Here is a 26,822-nt window from a genome sequence, read left to right as displayed (position 1 = left end):
GGTTGGGGGGGCTCATTCTGATTGGCTGGGCCTGGCTCCCCAGTGGGTGGGCCTATGCCCTCCCAGGCCCACCCATGGCTGTGCCCCTGCCCAGATGTGAAATAGATTAGGGCCTAATGAAAGTATTTCAACTGATTAATTTCCTTTACATGAACTGTAACTGAGTAAAATCTTTGAAATTCTTGCATGTTACGTTTATATTTTTGTTCAGTATATATTGCCCACAGTATGTCTCTCTCTCTATCTCTCTCTTTTAATTTCATTTAAATAAATGTACAGTAGCAGTTGATTGCATTGTGCCTAATGTTGATGAATGTACTTCCAAAGATTGTGGATTGTTCCAGTAAGGGCTGTAGACTATCGTTGGCTGCTGTTGGCTGCTTTAGACTATCGTTGGCTGCTGTTGGCTGCTGTTGGCTGCTGTAGACTATCGTTGGCTGCTGTTGGCTGCTGTAGACTATCGTTGGCTGCTGTTGGCTGCTTGTTGACCACCTGCTTGCTGACACTAATTATCCATGGATACTATAGTTTAAACACTATGCCTGCTAACGTTAACTTCCAGTGGTGGAGGGCTGTTAACTATCATTGGCTACTTTTGGTGTGTTTAGCGCTGGTTGTCAGAGCCAATGGGGTGATGCTAATGGGCCAGTGTTGGAGGTAATCAACCCAGCAGCCTCCCAGGCAGCCCAGACTCCTGTTGTTCATGCATGAGTGCCACAGTAACACGCCACTGACTTTTTTGAAAAAGTCAAATGAACCTCTAGCAATACGACATGGCTGTTCTCTTAGTGACACAGAGTTCAGTTCTGCCTATCAGGCAAGCTATGGTCCATGTTACCAGAGTGCCTCATGGCCTTGCAGTGTTTAGGTAATGGAGTATGGAGGCCATTTTCAGTTGTAAGTACTTTACAGATGTACTTATTGTTGTTGGAGGGAGGTAGTGGTATTCTCAAACCACAAGTTAACCCCTCGAGAGGGACAAAGGTATTTTTAGATGTTATAGTGTGCAGTAAGCATGATCTGACAGCGGAAATATTGACTGTGTGTAAACTGTGTATAGAAGATTTAGCTAAACGGTATAGCTTCTAGCTGTTATTGTTGTCTGAGTAAGAAATAATCCCAGTGCCGAGGGAGCCCATACTTTCTGACCCCAGAATTAACCATTTTCTTACTATTCCTCTCCCACTAGGCCTTGTCCGGGGGATGAGGGAGGAGGGGAACTTCAGTGAAGATAGTCAAAATAAAGACCCTGTTTGTGTAGGGGGACTGTATGTGAACTTTGAAGTCATTCTATAATATTTTGTTTTCCACAAACCGAAAGGTCTTGCCCCGATACATCCTTTTGTTATGAAATCCCTACTGATTTTCTCTTTATTGCAATTGTTGCCAGGCTCCATGCCTGCTGTATTTATAAACCTCTCCTCATCGTGTGTATGTGTTTCCTCCCCTCCCTCCCTCTCTCTGAGATGACAGAAAACGCAGGCACAATGATTGAATTATAATCAGTGTGAGACACAGCAGTCTATCTCCTCACTGTGTGAGTGAAAACAGGACTTTGTTCTCAATGTGTTTTGTATGTTACTAGTAACTTGTTTCATTTTGCATGAATGGTTGTTCACTCAGATGTGAAAGTTATCAAAGAATGACAGTTTTTCCTTTCTCCATTTCTCTTTCCTCCACATCCTCTCCCTCCATCCTCTCCTTTCCTCTCTCCCTCTCCCTCTCCAAATCGCCCCCTCCCTCCCCCCTCCTCCACTCCACAGGGACCCTGTGGAACCTGTCTTCCTTTGAGCCTCTGAAGATGGTGATTATAAACCACGGACTGCAGACTTTGACCAACGAGGTCATCATCCCCCACTCAGGCTGGGAGCATGAGCCCAACGAGGACTCCAAACCTCGTGACGCAGAGTGGACCACCGTCTTCAAGAACACATCAGGATGTCTGAGGTAATAGCTTGCTTGAGGCCTACTACACACACACACTCCTCTTAAAGGTACTTCCACCATAGTGAAGCAGATGAAAGATGGTTAAAGTAACACATCAGCAGGCCCATGGTACAATGCATATGGACTAGCCAGGCCAGCACTCTCACTCCAGCACTTCACCTGAAGAGGCTATTCTCTGAATGAGAGAGGGAGTTAAAAGACATTTTCCACCAGTGCATCTGATAATGAACAGATACAAATCGATGTTCTCCTATGCTGCTGTGGCCATTAGCAGTGCTATTAACAGACCCCTGTACAGACAGCCTCAGGTTCCTTAGAGGACATCCTAGCAACCTGATGCTTGATTAGGACTTCCAGGGCCACAAGGGCTTATCGCCATGGTTACCTCTCCCATAATGACATTAGCCATTGTGTCCAACCTCAACTGGCTCCTGCTGAGGAAGTCTCCAATATGTTGTAACACATGGGACTCCAGGAATTATGCTTGTGGATGGCCTCTCTAGTGCTATGGGGTCCTTTAGTGTTTCTAATAAAGCTTTAGAAGCTACAAATTCTTTATATTGGCTATGACTTCTCTACCAGTGTCCATTTTGCCAAGTGGACTTTAGAAAAACTTCAGACAACTCACTAGTATTTTTTTCCCTCTTTCTCTCATCTCCTGTCGTGACTTGGGCCTTGTATTTTGACAGTGTACCACCCTAGTGAAGCACCAAAAGATATCCTCTGTACCAGCTATACTGTATGTTGCCCCAGCCCCATCATGGCCAACCCACAGTCCCTAATCCACTGCAGCTCAGCTCAGCAGACAGTGCAGTCTGTTGGTCAGGATCCAAGTCAACGCTTTCTTCCAACCCCCTGCTGTTTTGATCAAATGTAACCCATTCTTCTGTTTCGGTTTCCTCTCTCTCTCTCTCTCTCTCTCTCTCTCTCTCTCTCTCTACCTCTCTCTCTCTACCTCTCTCTCTCTACCTCTCTCTCTACCTCTCTCTCTCTACCTCTCTCTCTACCTCTTTCTCTCTACCTCTCTCTCTACCTCTCTCTCTCTACCTCTCTCTCTCTCTCTCTCTACCTCTCTCTCTCTCTCTCTCTACCTCTCTCTCTCTCTCTACCTCTCTCTCTCTCTACCTCTCTCTCTCTCTCTCTACCTCTCTCTCTCTCTACCTCTCTCTCTCTCTCTCTACCTCTCTCTCTCTCTCTCTCTACCTCTCTCTCTCGCTACCTCTCTCTCTCTCTCTACCTCTCTCTCTCTCTCTCTACCTCTCTCTCTCTCTCTCTACCTCTCTCTCTCTCTACCTCTCTCTCTCTCTACCTCTCTCTCTCTCTACCGCTCTCTCTCTCTCTACCGCTCTCTCTCTCTCTACCGCTCTCTCTCTACCTCTCTCTACCTGCTGTCGAGTCCATCTCCATGGCAACTGTAACCAATGACACTCTCTGTTGCCTAGTAAGCTGGCCAGAGGCAGAAGCAAATGTGTGTGGAGATCTGCTGATGTATGGGTGATTGTGTGTACTCATGCCTTGACAGAACTGCACATTTGCTGCTTAGGTCACTATAACCTCTATATGCTTTTTAGCATATTATTTCCTTTTGTGAGGAAGTCTCTTTTGATAAAAGCATCTGCTAAATGGCCTATAGAGTGGGAATCATAAGTATTCACCCCACTTGGATTTTTTTCTAATTTTGTTGTGGTACAAAGTGGGATTGAAGTAGATTTAATTGTGATTGTTTGTTATTGATCTACACAAAATATGTCATAATGTAAACGTGAAAATACAATTCTACACATTTTTACAAATTTACTAAAATATGGTCATAAGTATTCACCTCCTTTGTTTAAGAAAGCCTAAATTAGTTCAGGAATAAAAGTTTGCTTAACAAATCACATAAAAAGTTACCAGGACTTACTCTGTGTGAAATAATAGGGGTTGACATGATTTTTGGACGACTACCCCTTCATCTGTCCCCTATAAATACAACATCTATTCAAGTATTGAATTTCAATCTCAGATTCAACTACAAAGACCAGGGAACTTTTCGAAAGCCTCAAAAAGGAGGGCAGTGATTGGTAGATCGGTGACAATAACAAATCAGACATTGAATGTCTCTTTAAGGATGGTCAGGTTAATAATTGCGCTGTGGATGATGTATTAAACCACACAGACACATTGAAGATACAGTCGTCCTTCTTAACTGATCTGCAGGACAGGAAGGAAACTGCTTAGGGATGTCATCATGAGGCCATTGGTGATATTAGGACAATCCAGTGGCGATGATGGGAGAAAACTGAGGATGGATCAACAACGTTGTAGTGACTCCACAATAATGACCTAAATGACAGAGCAAAAAGAAGAATACAAATATACAGAATAAAAATATTCCGAAACTTACATCCTGTATGCAACAAGGTACTAAAGTAATACTTCAAAAAAACACAGCAAAGGAATAGACTTTTTGGCCTAAAAGCAAAGCCTTATGTTTGGGGCAAATCCAACTACACATCACTACACTAAATACCTCCTTATTTTCAAGCATGGTGGTGGCTGCATCATGGTATAGGTATACTTGACATTAGGCAAAGACTGGGGAGTTTTTCAGGATAAAAAGTGATGGAGCTAAGCACATGCAAAACCCTAAAGGAAAACCTGCTTCACCTTTACACCAGACACTGGGAGAGGAATTAACCTTTCAGCAGGAAAACAATAACCTACAACACAAGGCCAAATCTACATTGGAGCTGCTTACCAAGGAGATAGTGAATGTTCCTGAGTGGCCAAGTTACAGTTTTGACTTAAATCTGCTTGAAAATCTATGGCAATAATTGAACATATCTGATTTTTTAAATATTGCACAATTCAAGTGTTACAAAGCTCTTAGAGGCTCACCCAGAAAGACTCACAGCTGTAATCACTGCCAAAGGTGATTATAACATGTAGTGTGGGTGAATACTTATTTCATCAAGGTGTTTTATTTTTTATTCATCTTAAAAATATATACTTTTTCTTCCACCTTGACGTTAGAGTATTTTGTGGAGAACATTGAAATAAATGTAATTTGAATCTCTCTCTGAAACACAATAAAACGTGAAGAAATCCAAGGGGGGTGAATACTATATTTTTTATATATATTATGACCTTGTGATGAGGGACATGGTGGTGCCCGAGGTCAGGACATTTCATCAGTCTCCACCAGGGAGGCTGTCTCTCTCTGACCCACTCCCAGAGGACAGTCTATTGGGTCAGAGGACAGTCTATTCTCCCTTTATGGCCACATGTCACCATGACTAACCCCTGGGACCGGGCAGTTGATATACGGGCCACACAATGGACACACAGAATGGACCCTCTCACACACTCTCTCACACACCCTCACACGCATTCTCTCTCACACACACCCTCACACATACAGATTGACATTGAAACACACACACATGCACAAATTGACACCCACAATAGATGTACTTTCTAGAAAAAGCAACAATAAAATGCCTGCCAATAAAAAAACGCATATCCCACTTTGTATGTCGGCCCAAACATACACCTACTGTAAGCGCACACAAACAACCACACACACAACTCTTCCTTCAAATCAATCTCTGTTGGATGCACCTTGGTGGCCGTTATGGGTGGAAGTGATTTCTCTGGGCCAAAACGGATGTTTTATGACTTGGGAATAGAGGCCCAGATGGTCTGCGCTGTCTGCTTCTCTACCATAGATTAGTTTTAATTAGGCCAAAGTGTGTAATGGCCCAGGCTCTACCTGAGATAAATGGAGTCTGCCCCAGAGACTGATTGTGTGTGTGTGTGTGTGTGTGTGTGTGTGTGTGTGTGTGTGTGTGTGTGTGTGTCATGCTGGCAGGGCACAAGGCTTTGACTGCCCCCCTCAACCCCTCCACAGTGATGACAGGCATCCTCCTCCAGGACTTGCTGGGTGGTTGGTAATGTGATTATATGGCACAGAAAGGAAACATTCTTAAATGAAGTCCCCAGCGAGCCTGGCAGCTCCTGCTATCTATCCACAACTAAACTCTCTGAAAAGGCCTATACAGAGCCTCGTTGCAGGTTGTATTCACTCAAACTACACTGAACAAAAATATAAACCAACATGTAAAGTGTTCATCCCATGTTTCATGAGCTGAAATAAAAGATCCCAGAAATGTTTCATATGCACAAAAAACATATTTCTCTCAAACTTTGTGCACACATTTGTTTACGGCCCTGTTAGTAAGCATTTCTCCTTTGCCAAGATAATCCATCCACCTGACAGGTGTGGCATATGAAGAAGCCGATTAAACAACACACTCATTACATAGGTGCGCCTTGTGCTGTGGACAATAAAAGGCGTCTCTAAAATGTGCAGTTTTGTCACACAACACAATGTCACAGATGTCTCAAATTTTGAGGGAGCGTTCATTGGCATACTGACTGCAGGAATGTTCACCAGAACTGTTGCCAGATAATTTAATATTAATTTCTCTAACATATGCCGCCTCCAATGTCGTTTTAGAGAAATTGGCAGTACATCCATCCAGCCTCACAACCAAAGTCCACTTGTATGGCGTCGTGTGGGCGAGTGGTTTGCTGACGTCAACGAGTGCGCCAGGGTGGTGGTGGGGTGATGGTATTTGCAGGAATAATCTATGGACAACTAACACAACAGCATTTTATCGATGGCAATTTGAATGCATAGAGATACTGTGACAAGATCCTGAAGCCCATTGTCATGCCATTCATCTGCCGCCATCACCTCATGTTTCAGCATGATAATGCATGGCCCCATGTCGCAAGAATTTGTAGACAATTCCTGGAAGCTGAAAATGTCCCATTTCTTCCATGTGCTGCATACTTGCCAGACAGCGTTTGGGATGCTCTCAATCGATGTGTACGGCGGCATTCCAGTTCCCGACAATTTCGAGAAACTTCGGACAGCCATTGAAGAGGAATTAAGATGACGCCGACAGAGATGGCCGCTTCGCTTCGAGTCCTGAGTAAACTATGCAGTATATTGTTTTTTACATTGTTAGCCCAGAAAATCTTAAGCGTTATTACATACAGCTGGGAAGAACTATTGGATATAAGAGCGACGTCAACTTACTAACATTACGACCAGGAATACGAGGAATACGACTTTCCCGAAGCGGATCCTTTGTTCGGACCACCACCCAGGACAGTGGATCTAATCCCAGAAGCCGACCCAAAACAACGTTGCCGCAGAAGAGGCAGACGGAGCGGCCTCCTGGTCAGGCTCCGTAGGCATACACTGCCCACCACTTCTGAGTATACTACTCACCAATGTCCAGTCTCTTGACAACAAGGTAGACGAAATTAGAGAAAGGGTTGCCTTCCAGAGAGACATCAGAGATTGTAACATTCTCTGTTTCACGGAAACATTACTCTCTCGGGATACGTTGTCGGAGTCGGCAAACCAGGGTTCTTCATGCGTCCCGCCGATAGAGATAAAAACCTCTCTGGGAAGAAGAAGGGTGGGGGTGTATGCTTCATGATTAATGACTCATGGTGTAATCCCAACAACATACAGGAACTCAAGTCCTTTTTCTCAGCGGACCTAGAATTCTTTACAATCAAATGCCGGCCATATTATCTCCCAAGAGAATTCTTGTCAGTTATCATCACGGCTGTGTATAAACCCCCTCAAGCAGACACCATGACAGCCCTGAAGGAACTTCACTGAACTCTATGTAAACTGGAAACCATATATCCTGAGGCTGCATTTATTGTAGCTGTGGATTTTTAAAAAAAGCAAATTTGGCAAGGCCCTCCATCACCCTCCCTTCGGCAAATCTGACCACGACTCCATCTTGCTCCTACCGTCTTATAGACAGAAACTCAAACAGGATGTACCTGTGACTAAAACCATTCAATGCTGGTCTGACCAATCGGAATCCACGCTTCAAGATTATTTTGATCACGCAGACTGGGAAATGTTCAGCGCAGCCTCAGCGAATAACATCGATCTCTACACTGATTTGTTAAGTGAGTTTATAAGGAAGTGCATTGGAGATGTTGTACCCACTGTGACTATTAAAACCTACCCTAACCAGAAACCGTGGCTGGATGGCGGCATTCGCGCAAAACTGAAAGTGCGAACCACCGCATTTAACCATGGAAAGAGGACTGGGAATATGGCAGAATATAAACAGTGTAGTTATTCTCTCTGCAAGGCAAACAAACAAGCGAAATGACGGTATAAGGACAAAGTGGAGTCGCAATTCAACGGCTCAGACACGAGACGTATGTGGCAGGGTCTACAGGAAATTGCGGACAAAAAAAATCAAACCAGCCACGTTACGAACACCGACATCTAGCTTCCAGACAAACTAAACACCTTCTTTGCCCGCTTTGAGGATAATACAGTGCCACCGTCGCAGCCTACTAACAAGGACTGCACCCCCCTCTCTCCTTCTCCGTGGCTGAGGTATGTAAAACATTTAAACATGTTAACCCTCGCAAGACTGCTGGCACAGACGGCATCCCTAGCCACATCCTCAGAGCATGCACAGACCAGCTGACTGGTGTGTATAAGGACATATTCAATCGCTCCCTATCCCGGTCTGCTAATGGCCACCATTGTTCCTGTACCCAAGAAGGCAACGATAACTGAACTAAATGACTACCGCCACGTAGCACTCACTTCTGACATCAGTCAAGGATCATATCACCTCCACCTTACCTGCCACCCTAGTCCCACTTCAGTTTGCATACCGCCCCAACAGGTCCACAGACGATGCAATCGCCATCACACTGCACACTGCCCTATCCCATCTGGACAATATGAATACCTATGTAAGAATGCTGTTCATTGACTACAGCTCATCATTCAACACCATAGTACCCTCCAAGCTCATCATTAAGCATGAGGCCCTGGGTCTCAACCCCGCCCTGTGCAATTGGGTACTGCACTTTCTGACGGGCTGCCTCCAACTGGTGAAGGTAGGAAACATCTCCACTTCGCTGACCCTCAACACTCGGGCCCCACAAGGGTGGGTGCTCATCCCCCTCCTGTACTCCCTGTTCACCCATGACTGCGTGAACAGGGAGTATTTTCCACCATAATTTGCAAATAAATTCATTAAAATCCTACAATGTGATTTTCTGGATTTTTTTTCTCATTTTGTCTGTCATAGTTGAAGTGTACCTATGATGAAAATTACAGGCTTCTCTCATCTTTTTAAGTGGGAGAACTTGCACAATTGGTGGCTGACTAAATACTTTTTTCCCCCACTGTATATGTACATATTCTCATTTACCCCTTTAGATTTGTGTGTATTAGGTAGTTGTTGGATAATTGTTAGATTACTTGTTAGATATTACTGCACTGTCGGAACTAGAAGCACAAGCAACACTCGCATTAATATCTGATAACGATGTGTATGTGACCAATACAATTGGATTTGATTTGAGTTGGATTGGGACAACATTCCACAGGCCACAATCAACAACCTGATCAACCCTATGCGAAGGAGATGTGTTGTGCTGCCTCATGCAGATACTGACTGGTTTTCTGTTCCATGCCTCGACCCTTTTTTTAAAGGTATCTGTGACCAACAGATGCAAATCTGTATTCCCAGTCATGTGAAATCCATAGATGATGGCCTCATTTATTTATTTTAATGGACTGATTTTATTATATGAACTGTAATTCAGTAAAATATTTGCTGTTGCATGTTGAGTTTATATTTTTGTTCAATTTACATTAGTCTGATTTGGAATGAAGAATCCGCAAGTTCCATTTGCAAGTCTACCTAGCTGTTTATATTCTTGATGCTTTTTAATTAAATGCTTTTGGTATTTAAAACATGTGGATGTTTTCTGTTTCTCTGACCTGTGTATCTCTGTCTCTTTAACCTCCCTGTCTCTCTGCCTTCTCTACCCCAGGAATGTGAGTTCGGACGGGGCAGAGGCAAGGCGCAGACTAAGGGAGTGTGAGGGGCTTGTGGATGCTCTGCTGCACGCCTTGCAGTCAGCTGTGGGTAAGAAAGACATGGACAACAAGGTGAGCCTCCAAACCGACCGATATTACTGTATCTGCATTGCCAATATGTCATCTGTTGGAGACATTTAATACCGTGGATGCAGATCTCTTAACTGCTGAGTTTTGCTGTTCTCTATCTAATTTCCTAGAAAATTACCAGTCCCTTTCATATCATATTGCTTGATCAATCTGTATATGTTTGAATTGACATTGTCCCTTCCTCTACCTCTATCCCCCCCACCAGTCTGTGGAGAACTGTGTGTGTATCATGAGGAACCTGTCTTACCATGTTCACAAAGAGATCCCAGGGGCCGAGAAGTTCACAGACCCGTCCGTTCTGCAGGCCCCGGGCTCTGCGGGCCCTCAGAGGAAGAAGAAGGATGACGCAGGCTGCTTTGGAGGGAAGAAGGCCAAAGGTAAGAGGACAAAACAGAGGGAGACTGGCGAGACATAGGCCCAGTCCCAAGACATAGGCCCAGTCCCAAAATGTAGGCCCAGTCCCAAGACATAGGCCCAGTCCCAAAATGTAGGCCCAGTCCCAAAACCTAGGCCCAGCTTCAAAATGTAGGCCCAGTCCAAAAACGTAGACCCAGTCTCAAAACGAGTCTCTTCCATGGACCGCCAGTGATGACTGATCTGTAGGAAGCACCTATTAACAACAATATAGAAAACATTCTCACTTTTCTCCTTATCTGGCATTCAGTTACAATGGAATCTAAACCTGTATGCTATTTGCAAAATGGGCCATGTCAGTTTGTATAGTTAACTGTATGTACCCAAGCCTATCACACAGTTCTTCAGCTCTTTAGAGCTCTATTTACCTCATTTAGCCCAGAGCTGTTTCTCCCTAGACAGTTACAGTATTTAGTATAGGTCCTAAACCTCTGGTCCTAAACAGATACTGTATGTAATTCGTATATTTGCCACCACTCAATCACTGGCTGACTAATGGCTGAACAACAAGCAGAGCTCCCTCTCCCACAACAAATAATGATTGAAATGAATCACTTAGCCAATGATGTGAGACCCAATTTCACTGACCTTTCACCCTTCAGGGTCCAGAGGGGGACGCCAATGATTTAGAGGCCAAGAAAGCACTGGAGCATGTGTCTAAAAGTGTGTGTGTTTACAGATTAATATCATAGATGACAATCTCAAGCGAATTAGCCAGTGGGCTTCTATTGTACATAGCAGTTAATGAGGTGTGTTTAGCCTTTGCAGGCCCTGGAGGTGTACTTTGAAGGAGAGAGAGCCTACATTAAAAAAAGCTAAAAACGGCCCTATAAAACCAGCATGAGTGCTGGAAGGGGAGTTGGATCTTTCAGGAGAGCTGTTTAGACAACAGTCTTTCACAGCAATTAGTTACATGATAAACGCTCTAAATTACCTCCCCGAATTCTGACACTTGCCGTTAGAGCCATTACCATAAATTGACGCTTCAGGCCAACTTATTTAGTGAATGCTAATGGTTGCTTTTTGCATTTCACTTTTTATTCTTGATTCCTATATTCCTGTGCTGTTATGTGTGGCTGGCTTAGTGCCTTATGTGGCAGTGACTGACCCTCTCTCTCCTCGTTTGTGGCACTACAGTGTAGTGATACACACACGCACATTGGTTTTACTATCCAAGTGGGGACCAAAAAATGTAGTCCCATCCAAAATCATATTTTCCCTAACCTTAACCCGAAACTCCTAATCCTAACCCTAACCTTAACCCCAAACACCTAACCCTAAACCTAACCCTAACTCCTAACCCTAACCGTAACCCTAACCCCTAAACCTAAAATAAAATTTTTCCTTTTTGGTACTGGCAAAATGTCCCCAAATGTTCCGGACTTTTGGAACACAAATGGATAGTAAAGTTAGACCACACACTTTTTTCTCTATAATGAGCCGAGCACACTGACACCACAGCCTCTTTGAACACTGTCCCAAAAGAATACCTGTGGAGTGCTAATGGGATTTACTCTCCGCTTGTCTACTTTTAACCTATATACTTGTTTCTTTCCTTATATTCCCCCACTCTCTCTCTTGCTCTCTTTCTTTCCCTCTGCCTCTTAGTGCTGAGCGATTAAAACCAGTTAAATGTAATGGAAAATGTAATCTACGTAATCCCCAAATGTAATTATTTGTCATGAGAGGGCCATAAACAATGAGAAGTAATGCGTCTTACTCCAAAAAAGGAAAAAATCTCACCTTTCTGGTCATTTCTGGATTTTGTCAGACAGCTCTGCAGCTGGCCTAGCTAAATAAGATGACTAAAGACAGAACAGTATGGGGAGTACAGAGATTACGTTGTCTGGTTGTTTGGCTGCTACTGCTTAAACACAGATGAGATGATGACTTTAAGGATTAAAATAAAAACTAAGTAATATACACAACTGAAATATTGCATTATTTCATAGTAATTTCCAATTTTTCTATTGATGGTCCCAATGTGGACCTGACAGAGAAGGGAATATTTTCTATGTTTTGGCAATTGAATGTTCAATATTTTTTGGCTGTGGAACTTCCAATAAAAAGCTCAAAAGTGTAATGTCATTATTTCATAATTTATATATGCACCCATCCCATTAGCGGGATCATATTCGTCAATCACCGCTAAATTGCAGAGCGCCAAATTAAATCACTAAAAATATTAAATTTTAATGAAATCACAAGTGCAATATAGCAAAACACAGCTTAGCTTGTTGTTAACACCTGGCTTGTCAGATTTCAATAAACCTTTTTGGCAAAAGCATACCAAGTGTTTATGTAAGCACATCTCTTTCAGTAGGCAAAATATTACAAACGGCTAGCAGCCAAGTAGATTGGTCACGAAAGTCAGAAAAGCAATAAATTAAATTGCTTACCTTTCATGATCTTCAGAAGTTTGCACTCACGAGACTCCCAGTTACACAATAAATGTTCCTTTTGTTCCATAAAGATTATTTTTATATCCAAAATACCTCAATTTGGTTGGTGCGTTATGTTCAGAAATCAACAGGCTCGAGAGGTCATGACATCGCAGACGAAAAGTTATTTATCCATTAGTTTACCAGGTAAGTTAACTTAGAACACATTCCCATTTGCAGCAACGACCTGGGGAATAGTTACAAGGGAGAGGAGGGGGATGAATGAGCCAATTGTAAACTGGGGATTATTAGGTGACCAGATTGGGAATTTAGCCAGGACACTGGGGTTAACACCCCTACTCTTACAATAAGTGCCATGGGATCTTTAATGACCTTCTAACGTCCCATCTGAAAGACAGTACCCTACACAGGGCAGTGTACCCAATCACAATTGGGATATTTTTTTAGACCAGAGGAAAGAGTGCCTCCTACTGGCCCTCCAACACCACTTCCAGCAGCATCTGGTCTCCCATCCAGGGACGACCAGGACCAAACCTGCTTAGCTTCAGAAGCAAGCCAGCAGTGGTATGCAGGGTGGTATGCTGCTGGCTAATAGTATCCGTAATGTACGTAGAAACATGTCAAACATTTTTTATAATCAATCCTCAGGTTGTTTTTACAATATATAATCGATAATATATCAACCGGGAATGTAGCTTCTTCAGAGAGAGAGAGAGAGAAGATGGATGCTCCAAGCTGTTGCGCATACAAAACGCTGCTGGCACCCAGCCATACAATGACGCGATGTGATCTTTCTCGTTCATTTTTCAAAATAAAAGCCTGAAACTATGTCTAAAGACTGTTCACACCATGGAAACCATAGGAAAAGGAATCTGGTTTATATCCCTTTAAATGGAGCGAAGGCAGGCTATGGAACATGGAGCTTTCAAAATAGAAGCCACTTCCTGGTTAGATTTTCCTCGGGTTTTCGCCTGCAATATCAGTTCTGTTATACTCACAGACGATATTCGGACAGTTTTGGAAACTTTAGAGTGTTTTCTATCCTAATCTGACAATTATATGCATATTCTAGATTCTGGGCCCGAGAAATAGGCAGTTTAATATGGGTACGTTTTTCATCCAAACATCAAAATACTGCCCCCTACACACAAGAGGTTAAAATAATAATTGAAACCGAAATCGTAAACTGTGGTAGTTTTGTAATACTCTAACCGAAACTGAACCACTAATCGCTCAGCACTACTGCCTCTATTTCTCCTTTCCCTCCCTTGATTTCTTTCAAACATACACCCCCCCCCTCTCTCTCTCTCTCGCTCTCTCAAATTTACAGCCCCAAGTTGACTGAAGTGTTTACTTGTTATTGTCACCTCTAATCCTCACAACCTATTTTATCATTTACTCTTCTCTTCTCCCTGCTTGTGTTTTTGGCATTGCTGCTGCTTCCTTGGCTAACTATAGAGGAATGGTTTAATCAAGGTGAGTGTCCTCATGTCTTGACTCAGCACACCCTCTCATCCCTCCCCTTATAGCTACTGTAGCATTAGTAGTTTGGATCTCCTCCAAAAGGTTTGAAGGACTTCACGTGTTCCCCTCTTTATTTGCTGCACCCTTACTGTAGTTCTACCTCTTTCATCATGCCCCCCAACGTCATGGTGTTAGTAATCCAAACCTAGCCTAATCTCGGGGGTAGAGGTAGGGGAGGGCCAGGTAAGACGGGTAAGTCTGGGTAGTGAAAAAAAACCTGGGCTCTAGTTTTTAGTCCCAGCTTTAGACTGCAGTGCAGTTTCCCCTCAGCCTGCTGGTAAGTTATGTTTGAAATGTTAAAGGTTGAGTCTCACATAGTGACATAGGCATGTCCCCTCCCTGTTGAGGATATGGATGGAGAGAGGTTCATTAGCTGGCCCTTCTGTAGTCACCTGGCTCCATTACCCTCCCTGCATTATTAAAGGGGATTTCCACCTGCCATCTCTGGGAAGGGCTGCTACTAGACTTGTGTGTGCAGTGATGCATGTTTCTGTGTGCATGTGTCTGTGCATGCATGCGTGTGTGTTCATCTGCGCGTGTGTGTGTGTGTGGTCCTACATTGTCTCGAGGACATTGTCAATGAACTCTGTCAGGTTGTCTCTGAATGTGGCATTTACATATGTTCTCTCTGGCTCTATCCAGCCAGAAAAAACGGCGAGAATGACAAAAACTACGATACGCTGGATCTACCCAAGCGCACAGAACCCACAAAAGGTAGGCTTGTTCTGTCAATGAGGTTTACTTTGTACAACTTCAACCTGTTGATTATTTTCTTGTCACTGAAAGGGAGAACATCCCAAATCCATGACTGCCATTGACTTTTTGTCAAATGTTATTTCAAGAGAAATTACCAAATTAGCCTTGTTTTGACAAAAATGCTACCAAGAAATAAATTGGCTTATCATGGATGGTTTGGTCTGACTGGATGAATGTCAAGTGTTGCACTTGCTTACACATGCTAGAGTGGCGTAGGGTGCCATTTAATTTTTGTTACTTCTTAAATTGCCACCTTGACAGATGACTGCTGCTGATTTGATGTCATTAGCTGGGTTGATATGATAACAACGCCTTTGCTAGCAGAGATCCCAGGCCTTTTGTGAAGCACTCCCAAGCATTTGAGCTGCTTTACATGAAAGTTGAATAGCAGCCAATGTTTCATGTTCTGTAGCCTATGAGTTTCAGGGACACAAATAGTTACAATGGTGTAAGCAAGTGGGTCACCTTGGCCTGTGAGGTAAAGCAGCTGTGTAGGAAGTGAGTCTCTTCCAGCCTCTCCAAGTATCTCTACTGTTGAACCTGGATAGGATTAACCTAGCCCACTATAGATACAGAACCTGAGAGGACCAACAGACAGGGGACTGTTGCAGTACTCCCCTCCCTTTAGCTGAGCTAGCACCAGACTCAAAGATTCATCTTCCCAAGTCTTTATATGTCTATAGGCCTACTTTAAGAATAAACTGATACTCTAAGCCATGTCTTATCAAAAGTGTTTACTTATAACATGAGTCCCTACATGTACTGCTTATTTCTAATACACTTGAGGAATGTTATGCCATGATGAAACGGTTTGCTGTACTGCTGTACTGGTCTACCATCTGGAGCTTTTGATACAATAAATATAGGTTGTTTACTGTTGTACTGTTCCTTCTACTGATTTAATGAGTACTTGTCTTGTGTCTCTGTGCAGAAACGTTTCCATCTTCGCCCTTTTCTCCTCGCCTTTCTAAAGAATAAACACCTCAACCAGTTGCTACAGTCAAACAACATTGGCATGCAGCCACCACAACAAATCCCTTTCTGCTCTGCCTTTGTGGGTGTTTGCTTGGGTGTGTTTGTGTGTGTGTGCGCCCTCACCTGTGTTTTTCTGTCTGCATATAGCAGTTGAGAGAGATATGTGTGTATGTTGTGGGCTGAGGTATTCACACATCAGTGCCTTCATCATGTCTAATGGCAACCATTCGGTCAATAGCACTTCCTGTGTGGCTACAATTAGCCACATTAGCAAGCTAAAGTGGGCCTCTTGTTAAATTAGATTACAATTAATTGCGGTGCTTTACGGAGGTAAGCCGATTCTGCCTCCTTTTTATCACTCTAAAATCAAGTAAGCAGAAGAGCTGTGAGGAGGATAATTAGCATGTTCCATAGGTTGCACCCTAGGCTAGCTGCAACACAGGCTGGACTCACTGGAAGTGCTAGGCATGCTAGACTAGCTGCACTACAGGCTGCACTCACTGGAAGTGTTAGGCTTGCTAGGCTAGCTGCAACACAGGCTGCACTCACTGGAAGTGCTAGGCATGCTAGGCTAGCTGCACTACAGGCTGCACTCACTGGAAGTGCTAGGCATGCTAGGCTAGCTGCAACACAGGCTGCACTCACTGGAAGTGCTAGGCATGCTAGGCTAGCTGCAACACTGGCTGCACTCACTAGAAAGTAGCAATTGGCATGCTGCAATTTGATCAAGTTTCAATGGCACACAATCAGAAATAATCCCCCCTCTTGTCTTGCTTCACTGCTGTGATTTCATCTAGGGATATAGTGTTGAGATGATGCGTGTTTGGGAGAGCAGTTGCTATATTTCATGCGAGGATGAAAACATGATTTTTTTTGGTGTTTACCTGTACTACATATACATTATGTAAATGTGGTGTGAAGTAAACGGATTAACATGATGACACAGGTAAAGCTACGGTGGCACTAAGTATGTCAAACTTGGATTATTGCTCAACTGGATTCATCATTTTATAGTAGCTACAGTAGTAGGATGGCAGCTGTAGTCTACCCATGATAATTCAAATAGGATATTACACTCACCTACACTGTTTATTTGTCTATGATAATCCTGTGTACTGTGGATGTACTTTCACTTACAGTGTAAATTCAGTGTATTTCCCCCTAGTTTATTTTAGAGAATGTGGGGATAGGACAACTCTTCTCCCCAAATGCACTGGCGGAGCTGAAATAACAGGGACAGATTTGTGGGAGATTTCATGTTTATTTCAACCCTGATTTGTTGTCTACATCACTTACCAACATGCAGGAGTCTATAATTACGGTAATACCCAGCATGAGATATAGGTCTCCAGCAGTGTATTGAAACACAAACTCACTCACACATGCACACACACACTAGTAGTGATTGGTCTGCACCCGGATGAGGGCATGGAGGAAGACGTTATGGACATGAATAATTTCAGGGACATAATTTTGAATTCACTATGAGTTTGTTATTCTGTGTATAACTAATTGTCCCTGCCTGATTGCACTATAAAGAGGTGCTGTTGATAGAACATAGATCATTAAAGGACTTCCAAAGTTCCTGTTATTGCATTATTCATGGTCCCTGAGAGGAGAACAGAGGCGCTGGAACAAAGTAATTAAGAACTCTGAAAGAAGAAAGCATTTCATTAGGGAGAGAGAGAGTGTGTCAGCCAGCAAGATGATGGAACACTCACCCCAACGTTAATTGAAACGGTACAACGTTAAACCTTTTGCTTTGAGGAAAGGTCATGTACGGTGTGGGAGTGTGCGCGTGCGTGCGTGTCAGAGAGCAGAGGGAAATCGCTTCAAAAGAAAACAGTTTTCTTTTGGTTTGCTTCTTCAGTACCGGATGTGTGGGGAGAGAGAGAGGCAGCAGAGTGGAATGATGCGGTTTTGAAAAAGCAGAAACAGTCTTGAGTCAAGTATTCAACCCCTTTGTTTTGGAGAGCCTGAATAAGTTCAGGAGTAAAAAAAATATTAACAACTCACATAATAAATTGCATACAATAATAGTGTTTAACATTATTTTTTAACGACTACCTCATCTCTGTACTCTACACATAGAATTACCTGTAAATTCCCGTGGATTTCAACCTCATATTCAACCACAAAGACCAGGGAGGTTTTTGTAATGCCTCGCAAAAAATGGCACCTGTCGGTAAATGCATTTTTAATGTTTAAGCAGACATTGAATATCCCTTTGAGCATGGTGAAGCGATTAATTACACTGTGATATTGTAATTGTATTTATTAGGGATCCCCATTAGATGCCAAGGCAGCAGCTACTCTTCTTGGGGTCCAAACACACCAAAGCACCCACATTACATATAAAACTAAATATATAACAGTGAACTATGTCTGTACTGAATGAGCTAAAGATAGAACAGTACATCATATAACATCCCTACACCACCACATATCCACAACACAAAATGTTCAATGCTACCATACAACAATATCACAATGTGTGCATATCCATGTGTCTGCACCTTTGTGTAGTTAATGGTGTATCAATACACCCAGTCACTACAATTATTTTAGTTTTTGAATTATTTAGGACTAACTTATTTCTTGCCGCCCATTCTGAAACTAGCTGCAGCTTTTTGTTAAGTGCTGTAGTCATTTCAGTCGCTGTGGTAGCTGACGTGTATAGTGTTGAGTCTATCCGAATACGTAGACACAGGCTTTGTGGCATGTCGTTAGTAAAGATTGAAAAGAATTGAGAATTCCTGATTCTACCTGGATTTTTCCATTAAAGAACACCCTCTGTGTTCTGTTAGACAGGTAACTCTTTATCCACAATATATAAGGGGATGTAAAGCCATAACACATCAATTTTTCCAGCAACAGACTATGATCGATAATGTCAAAAGCTGCACTGAAGTCTAACAAAGCCCCCACAATCTTTTTTTCATCAATTTCTCTCAGCCAATCATCATTCATTTGTGTAAGTGGTGTGCTTGTTGAATGTCCTTCCCTATAAGCGTGCTAAAAGTCTGTTGTCAATTTGTTTACTGTAAAATAACATTGTATCTGGTTAAACACCATTTTTTCCAAAAGTTTACTAAGGGTTGGCTGATTGCCTGATTGCTTGATCGGTCGGCAATTTGAGACCATAAAGGGAGCTTATTTTATTTTTAAAAAATGTCACCTTTATTTAACCAGGTAGGCCAGTTGAGAAGGAAGTTTTCATTTACAACTGCGACCTGGCTGTCACGTTCTGACCTTAGTTCTTTTATTATTCTTCCATCATCGACGACCGTTACAGAATCACCCACCACCAAAGGACCAAGCAGCGTGGTAACGGGCAGTAGCAGCAGCAGCAGCGATCTCAGGTCTCCTGGACATGCGAGGAGATCCTGAACGGCAAAGGACCCTGGGCACAGGCTGGGGAATATCACCGCCCCAAGGCAGAGCTGGAGGCAGTGAAAGCTGAGAGGCGGCGGTATCAGGAGGCATCACGGCAGCGCGGCTGGAAGCCCGAGAGGCAGCCCCAAATATTTATTGGGAAGGGGGACACGGGGAGTGTGGCTAAGTCATGTAGGAGACCTGAGCCAACTCCCCGTGCTTACCGTGTATAGAGAGGGACCGGGCAGGCACCGTGTTATGCCGTGAGGCGCACAGTGTCCCCGGTGCGCAGGTGTAGCCCGGTGCGATACATAGCAGCGCCTCGTATCGGCCGGGCTAGAGTGGGCATCGAGCCAGGTGCCATGAAGCCGTCTCAGTGCATCTGGTCTCCAGTGCGTCTCCTCGGGCCGGGGTACATGGCACCAGCCTTACGCATGGTGTCCCTGGTTCGCAAGCACAGCCCAGGGCGGGCTATTCCACCACGCCGCACTGGCCTGGCTACGGGGAGCATTCAACCAGGTAAGGTTGGGCAGACTCAGTACTCAAGACCTGCAGTGCGCCTCCACGGTCCGGTCTATCCGGTGCCTCTGGTGGCAGCCCCCCGCACCAGGCTGTCTCTCTGTCTCCTCCCTACAGGTGCTCCTGCCTGTCCAGCGCTGCCAGAGCCTTCCTCCTGCCTGAGCTGCCAGAGTCTCCCGTCTGTCCTGAGGTGCCAGAGTCTCCCGTCTGTCCTGAGCTGCCAGAGTCTCCCGTCTGTCCTGAGCTGCCAGAGTCTCCCGTCTGTCCTGAGCTGCCAGAGTGTCCCGTCTGTCCTGAGCTGCCAGAGTGTCCCGTCTGTCCTGAGCTGCCAGAGTGTCCCGTCTGTCCTGAGCTGCCAGAGTGTCCCGTCTGTCCTGAGCTGCCAGAGTGTCCCGTCTGTCCTGAGCTGCCAGAGTCGCCCGTCTGTCCTGAGCTGCCAGAGTCGCCCGTCTGTCCTGAGCTGCCAGAGTCGCCCGTCTGTCCTGAGCTGCCAGAGTCGCCCGTCTGTCCTGAGCTGCCAGAGTCGCCCGTCTGTCCTGAGCTGCCAGAGTCGCCAGTCAGCCAGGAGCTGCCAGAATCGCCCTTCACTCCGGAGCTGCCGGAGTCTCCTGCCTGTCCGGTGCTGCCGGAATCTCCCGTCCATTCGGGACCCCGTGGCTTGGGTCCCCAGTCCGAGGTCGGCGGCGAGGGTCGCCGTATTAAAGAGGCCACAGAGGCGGGTAAAGAGGCGGAGAAGGACTATGGTGGAGTGGGACCCACATCCCGCGCCAGAGCTGCCACCGCAGACAGACACCCACCCAGACCCTCCCCTATAGGTTTAGGTTTTGAGGCCGGAGTCCGCACCTTGGGGGGAGGGTACTGTCACGTTCTGACCTTAGTTCTTTTATTATGTCTTTGTTTTAGTATGGTCAGGGCTTGAGTTGGGTGGGTTGTCTATGTTCCTTTTTCTATGTTTTGGGATTTCTGTGTTTGGCCTGGTATGGTTCTCAATCAGAGGCAGCTGTTTATCGTTGTCCCTGATTGAGAACCATATTTAGGTAGCCTGTTTTCACTTTTGAGTTGTGGGTGATTATTTTGTTATTTCCGTGTTCATCCTAATAAATACGGACACATACCATGCTGCACCTTGGTCCTCACCTTCTTCCACCATCGACGACCGTTACACTGGCATAGATAAAGCAAAGCAGTGTGACACTAACAACAACACAGAGTTACACATGGAATAAACAAACATACAGTCAATAATACAATAGAAAAGTCTATATACAGTGTGTCAAAATGGTGTAATGAGGTAAGGCAATAAATAGGCCATAGTTGCGAAGTAATTACAATTTAGCAAATTAACACTGGAGTGATAGATGTGCAGATGATGATGTGCAAGTATCAATACTGGTGTGCAAAAGAGCAAAAAAGTAAATAAAACAATATGGGGATGATGTAGGTAGTTGGATGGGCTATTTACATATGGGCTGTGTACAGCTGCAGCGATCGGTGAGCTGCACAGATGCTTAAAGTTAGTGAGGGAGATATAAGTCTCCAACTTCAGCGATTTTTGCAAATCGTTCCAGTTATTGGCAGCAGAGAACTGAAAGGAAAGGCGGCCAAAGGTGGTGTTGGTTTTGGGGATGACCAGTGAGATGTACCTACTGGAGCGCATGCTACGGGTGGGTGTTGTTATGGTGACTAGTGAGCTGAGATAAGGTGCAGCTTTACCTAGCAAAGACTTATAGATGACCTGGAGCCAGTGGGTCTGGCAATGAATATGTAGCGAGGGCAAGCTGACGAGAGCATACAGGTCGCAGTGGGGGGTGGTATATGGGGCTTTGGTGACAAAACGGATGGCACTGTGATAGACTGCATCCGGTTTCCTGAGTAGAGTGTTGGAGGCTATTTTGTAAATGACATCGTCGAGGATCGGTAGGATAGACAGTTTTACGAGGGTATGTTTGGCAGCGTGAGTGAAGGAGGCTTTGTTGTGAAATAGCAAGCCGATTGTAGATTACAATTTGGATTGGAGATGTTTAATATAAGTCTGGAAGGAGAGTTTACAGTCCAGCCAGACACCTAGGTATTTGTAGTTGTCCATATATTCTAAGTCAGAACCGTCCAGAGTAGTGATGCTAGTCGAGCGGGCGGGTGCAGGCAGCGATCAGTTGAAGAGCATGCATTTTAGTTTTACTAGCGTTTAAGAGAAGTTGGATGCCATAGAAGGAGTGTTGTTAACACAGTGTCCAAAGAAGGGCGAGATGTATACAGAATGGTGTCGTCTGCGTAGAGGTGGATCAAGGAATCACCCGCAGCAAGAGCGACATCGTTGATATATACAGAGAAAATAGTCGGCCCGAGAATTTAACCCTGTGGTACCCCCATAGAGTCTGCCAGAGGTCCGGACAACATGCCCTCCGATTTGACACACTGAACTCTATCTGAGAAGTAGTTGGTGAACCAGGCGTGGCAGTCATTTGAGAAACCAAGGCTGTTGTGTCTGCCGATAATAATGCAGTGATTGACAGAGTCGAAAGCCTTGGCCAGGTCGATGAAGACGGCTGCACAGTACTGTCTTTTATCGATGGCGGTTATGATATCGTTTATTACCTTGAGCGTAGCTGAGGTGCACCCAGGACCAGCTCGGAAACTGGATTGCACAGCGGAGAAGGTACGCTGGAATTCGAGATGGTCAGTGATCTGTTTGTTAACTTGGCTTTCAAAGACTTTAGAAAGGCAGGGCAGGATGGATATAGGTCTGTAACTGTTTGAAGAGGGGGATGACTTTGAAGAGGAATGACCGCTGCAGGGGGATGACCGCTATACTTTGAAGAGGGAGATGACCGCTGCAGCTTTCCAATATTTAGGAATCTCAGACAATACGAAAGAGAGGTTGAACAGATTGGTAATAGGGGTTGCAACTATGGTGGCAGATAATTGTAGGAAGAGAGGGTCCAGATTGTCTAGCCCAGCTGATTTGTACGGATCCAGGTTTTGCAGCTCTTTCAGAACATCTGCTATCTGGATTTGGGTGAAGGAGAAGCTGGGGATGGTTGGGCAAGTAGCTGCAGGGCAAGTATCTGCAGGGGATGTGGAGCAGTTGGCCCGGGATGGGGGTAGCCAGAGAAATGCTAACTGAAATTCTCGATTATCGTGATTTATCGGTGCTGACAGTGTCGTGATTTATCGGTGCTGACAGTGTTTCCTAGCCTCAGTGCAGTGGGCAGCTGGGAGGAGGTGCTCTTATTCTCCATAGACTTTACAGTGTCCCAAAACCTTTTGGAGTTAGAGCTACAGGATGCAAATTTCTGTTTGAAAAAGCTAGCCTTTGCTTTCCTAACTGACTATGTGTATTGGTTCCTGACTTCCCAGAAAAGTTGCATATCGCGGGGTCTATTCGATGCTAGTGCTGTCCGCCACAGGATGTTTTTGTGCTGGTCAAGGGCAGTCAGGTCTGGAGTGAACCAAGGGCTATATCTGTTCTTAGTTCTACATTTTTTGAAAGGGGAATGCTTATTTAAGATGGTTAGGAAATTACTTTTAAAGAACGACCAGCCATCCTCTACTGACGGGATGAAGTCAATATCCTTCTTAGGTAGGGGAATAACTTTTGATTCCCTCTAGGCTTCTAGTAGGCTTAAATGGAAGATTTGGCAAATAGGAGTGGCAATATAGTCCGCTATTATCCTCAGTCATTTTACATTCAAGTTGTCAGACCCCGGTGGCTTGTCATTGTTGATAGACAACAATACTTTTTTCACCTCTTCCACACTTACTTTTTACGGAATTCAAAATGACAATGTTGTCTTTCATAATTTGGTCAGATATACTTGGATGTGTAGTGTCAGTCTTTGTTGCTGGCATGTAATGCCTACATTTGCTAGTCTTGCCAATGAAAAAATATTAGTTGGCAATATCAGTGGGTTTTGTGATGAATGGGCCATCTGATTCAATGAATTATGGTGCTCCAAAGTTTTTTACAATACTTTTTTAAGTCATGTGTTTTTGTTTCATAGTGTAGTTTCTTCTTCTTTTTATTCAGCTTAGTCACATGATTTCTCAATTTGCAGTACTTTTGCCAGTTGTTTGTACAGGCAGACCTATTTGCCATTTCTTTTGCCTCATCCCTCTCAACCATACCATTTTTAAATTCCTCATCAATCCACTGGGATGATTTAACAGTTTTTACAGTCATTTTCTTAATGGGTACATGCTTCTGGTTGCTCGTCTGGTTGCTCGTAATTACACACCACGGACCAACAAATATTATTTACATCAACATCGTAGGATTCACGACAAAACATATTGTATGACTTCTTATGCGCTATATTAGGCCCATCCTTTGGAACTTTGGTTTTTCTAGATATGGCTACTATATTGTGATTTCTACATCCTATGGATTTGGATACTGTTTTCAAACAAATTTCTGCAGCATTAGTAAAGATGTGATCAATGCATGTTGATGATTTGATTGAACCAGGTTGCAGGCACTAGTTACAGTTTGAAGCTTTCTCTTGAGTGGGCAGCTTGATGAAAGCCAGTTAATATTCCATGCCATGATTTAGGGAGGGTAGAGGGCCAGAAAATATGGGGTGTTTGTTGGTGTCAAGTAGTGACCCAATCAGGTCTTTAAAATCCATCTTCAACTGTTCTGAGCTGCCCTTCATAATGTTTGGGGGAAATCCAACACATCACTGAGCACCGCTATTCATATTTTTAAGCATGGTGGTGGCTGCATCATGTTATGGGTATGCTTGTCATCAGCAAGGACTACGGATTGTTTCAGGATAAAAAGGAATGGAATAGAGCTAAGCACAGGTGAAATTCTAGAGGAGAACACTAGAAATGTTCCTAAAAACATGTTTTCACTTTGTCATTATGGTGTATTTTGTGTATGTAGATGGGTAGGGAAAAATATATTTAATCTATTTTGAATTCAGGCTGTAACACAACAAAATGTGAAATATCTTAAGGGGTATGAATTCTTTCTGATGGCACTGTGTGTGTATATTTATATATATATATAAAACTTGTTTTTCAACCACTCCACAAATAGTTTTGGCAAGTCGGTTAGGACATTGTGCATGACACAAGTAATTTTTCTGACAATTGTTTACAGACAGATTATTTAACTTATAATTTACTGTATCACAATTCTAGTGGGTCAGAAGTTTACATACACTAAGTTGACGCTTCCTTTAAACGACTTGGACAATTCCAGAAAATTATGTCATGGCTTTAGAAGCTTCTGTTAGGCTAATTGACATAATTTGAGTCAATTGGAGGTGTACCTGTGGATGTATTTCAAGGCCTACCTTCAAACTCACTGCGTCTTTGCTTGACTTCATGGGAAAATCAAAAGAAATCAGCCACAAGTATGGTTCATCCTTGGGAGCAATTTCCAAATGCCTGAAGATAAACCACGTTTATCTGTAAAAACAATATTAAGCAAGTATAAACACCATGGGACCACGCAGCCATCATACTGCTCAGGAAGGAGTCGTGTTCTGTCTCCAAGAGATGAACGTACTTTGGTGCAAAAAGTGCAAATCAATGCCAGAACAACAGCAAAGGACCTTGTGAATATGCTGGAGGAAACAGGTACAAAAGTATTTATATCCATAGTAAAACAAGTTCTATATCAACAGGACCTGAAAGGCCGCTCAGCAAGGAAGAAGCCACTGCTCCAAAACCACCATAAAAAAGCCAGACTACGGTTTGTAACTGCACTTGGCGACAAAGATATTACATTTTGGAGAAATGTCCTCTGGTCTGATGAAACAAAAATAGAACTGTTTGGCCATAATCACCATCATTATGTTTGGAGGAAAAAGGGGGAGGCTTGCAAGTCGAAGAACACCATCCCAACCGTGAAGCACGGGGGTGGCAGCATCATGTTGTGGGGGTGCTTTGTTGCAGGAAAGACTGGTGCACTTCACAAAATAGATGGCATCATGAGGTAGGAAAATTATGTGGATATATTGAAGCAACATCTCAAGACATCAGTCAGGAAGTGAAAGTTTGGTCGCAAAATGGGTCTTCCAAATGGACAATGACCCCAAGCAGACTTCTAAAGTTGTGGCAAAATGGCTTAAGGACAACAAAGTCAAGGCATTGGAGTGGCCATCACAAAGCCCTGACCCCAATCCTATAGAAAATGTGTGGGCAGAACTGAAAAGGCGTGTGCGAGCAAGGAGGCCTACAAACCTTCCTCAGTTACACCAGCTCTGTCAGGAGGAATGGGCCAAAACTCACCCAACTTATTGTGGGAAGAATGTTGAAGGCTACCCAAAACGTTTGACCCAAGTTAAAAAATGTAAAGGCCACCCTTCCAAATACTAATTGAGTGTATGTTGGGGCGGGACTGAGACAGGTAATAGTGGACAAAACATAGTTATGTAGAGCACCTCAAGTTAAAAACCTAATATTCAATATCGACAAGTTAGACTAAATATTAGCACTACACAATCTGGTGGGTGATCATCTTCAATCTGGATAATAACACAAAACAAATCTTAAGACTAGAGAAATGTATCGACAAATATTACGAAAAAAGCAACACCCAAACATGACAGAGTTAGACCGGGGAACCGATTTCAAAACGAAAACGTGACTCTTCTACAGACACAGACGATTTAATATTTTCACCACCGGGAATGTTAAAGGTCGAAAACGATCTGTTGAAATCAATAAATGACAAACTGGGTGTACTTGAATTAGTCAGTAAGGGATATAAAAGAGTTGAAACAAACAAGCTAAACATGACAGTCAATAAGATTGAAACCGAAGTGAATGAAGTTAAAAAGGAGAACACCTTTCTGAGGGAAGCCTTACTTGACATACAGACTAGATCCATGAATCTGGTACTAAAAGGTATCCAAGAGAAAGAAGGATAAGTT

At 43.7% G+C, this 26,822-nt stretch overlaps 1 protein-coding gene across 34 annotated transcripts in view; it reads left to right on the top strand.

Moving 5' to 3' along the window:
• arvcfb (ARVCF delta catenin family member b) overlaps nucleotides 1-26,822 on the top strand; it is a 364,251-nt gene that overhangs the window by 290,957 nt on the left and 46,472 nt on the right. For 22 of the 34 annotated variants that reach the window (XR_004210758.1, XM_031829808.1, XM_031829814.1 and 19 more), the window contains 5 exons: nucleotides 1,764-1,947; nucleotides 9,838-9,955; nucleotides 10,179-10,350; nucleotides 14,248-14,265; nucleotides 14,956-15,027. Coding sequence is in view for 33 of the 34 variants with exons in the window: in XM_031829808.1 (XP_031685668.1) it covers nucleotides 1,764-1,947; nucleotides 9,838-9,955; nucleotides 10,179-10,350; nucleotides 14,248-14,265; nucleotides 14,956-15,027 (564 nt within the window). In the remaining variant the exon portion in view is untranslated. The remainder of the gene's footprint in view (nucleotides 1-1,763; nucleotides 1,948-9,837; nucleotides 9,956-10,178; nucleotides 10,351-14,247; nucleotides 14,266-14,955; nucleotides 15,028-26,822) is intronic. The other 12 variants (XM_031829809.1, XM_031829811.1, XM_031829806.1 and 9 more) reach the window with 1 other exon arrangement.

Source organism: Oncorhynchus kisutch, linkage group LG8 (assembly GCF_002021735.2).
Source record: "Oncorhynchus kisutch isolate 150728-3 linkage group LG8, Okis_V2, whole genome shotgun sequence".
Lineage (NCBI taxonomy): Eukaryota > Metazoa > Chordata > Actinopteri > Salmoniformes > Salmonidae > Oncorhynchus > Oncorhynchus kisutch.
The sequence above is the reverse complement of the archived record's forward strand: the minus strand, read 5'-3'. Positions and strand labels throughout refer to the sequence as shown.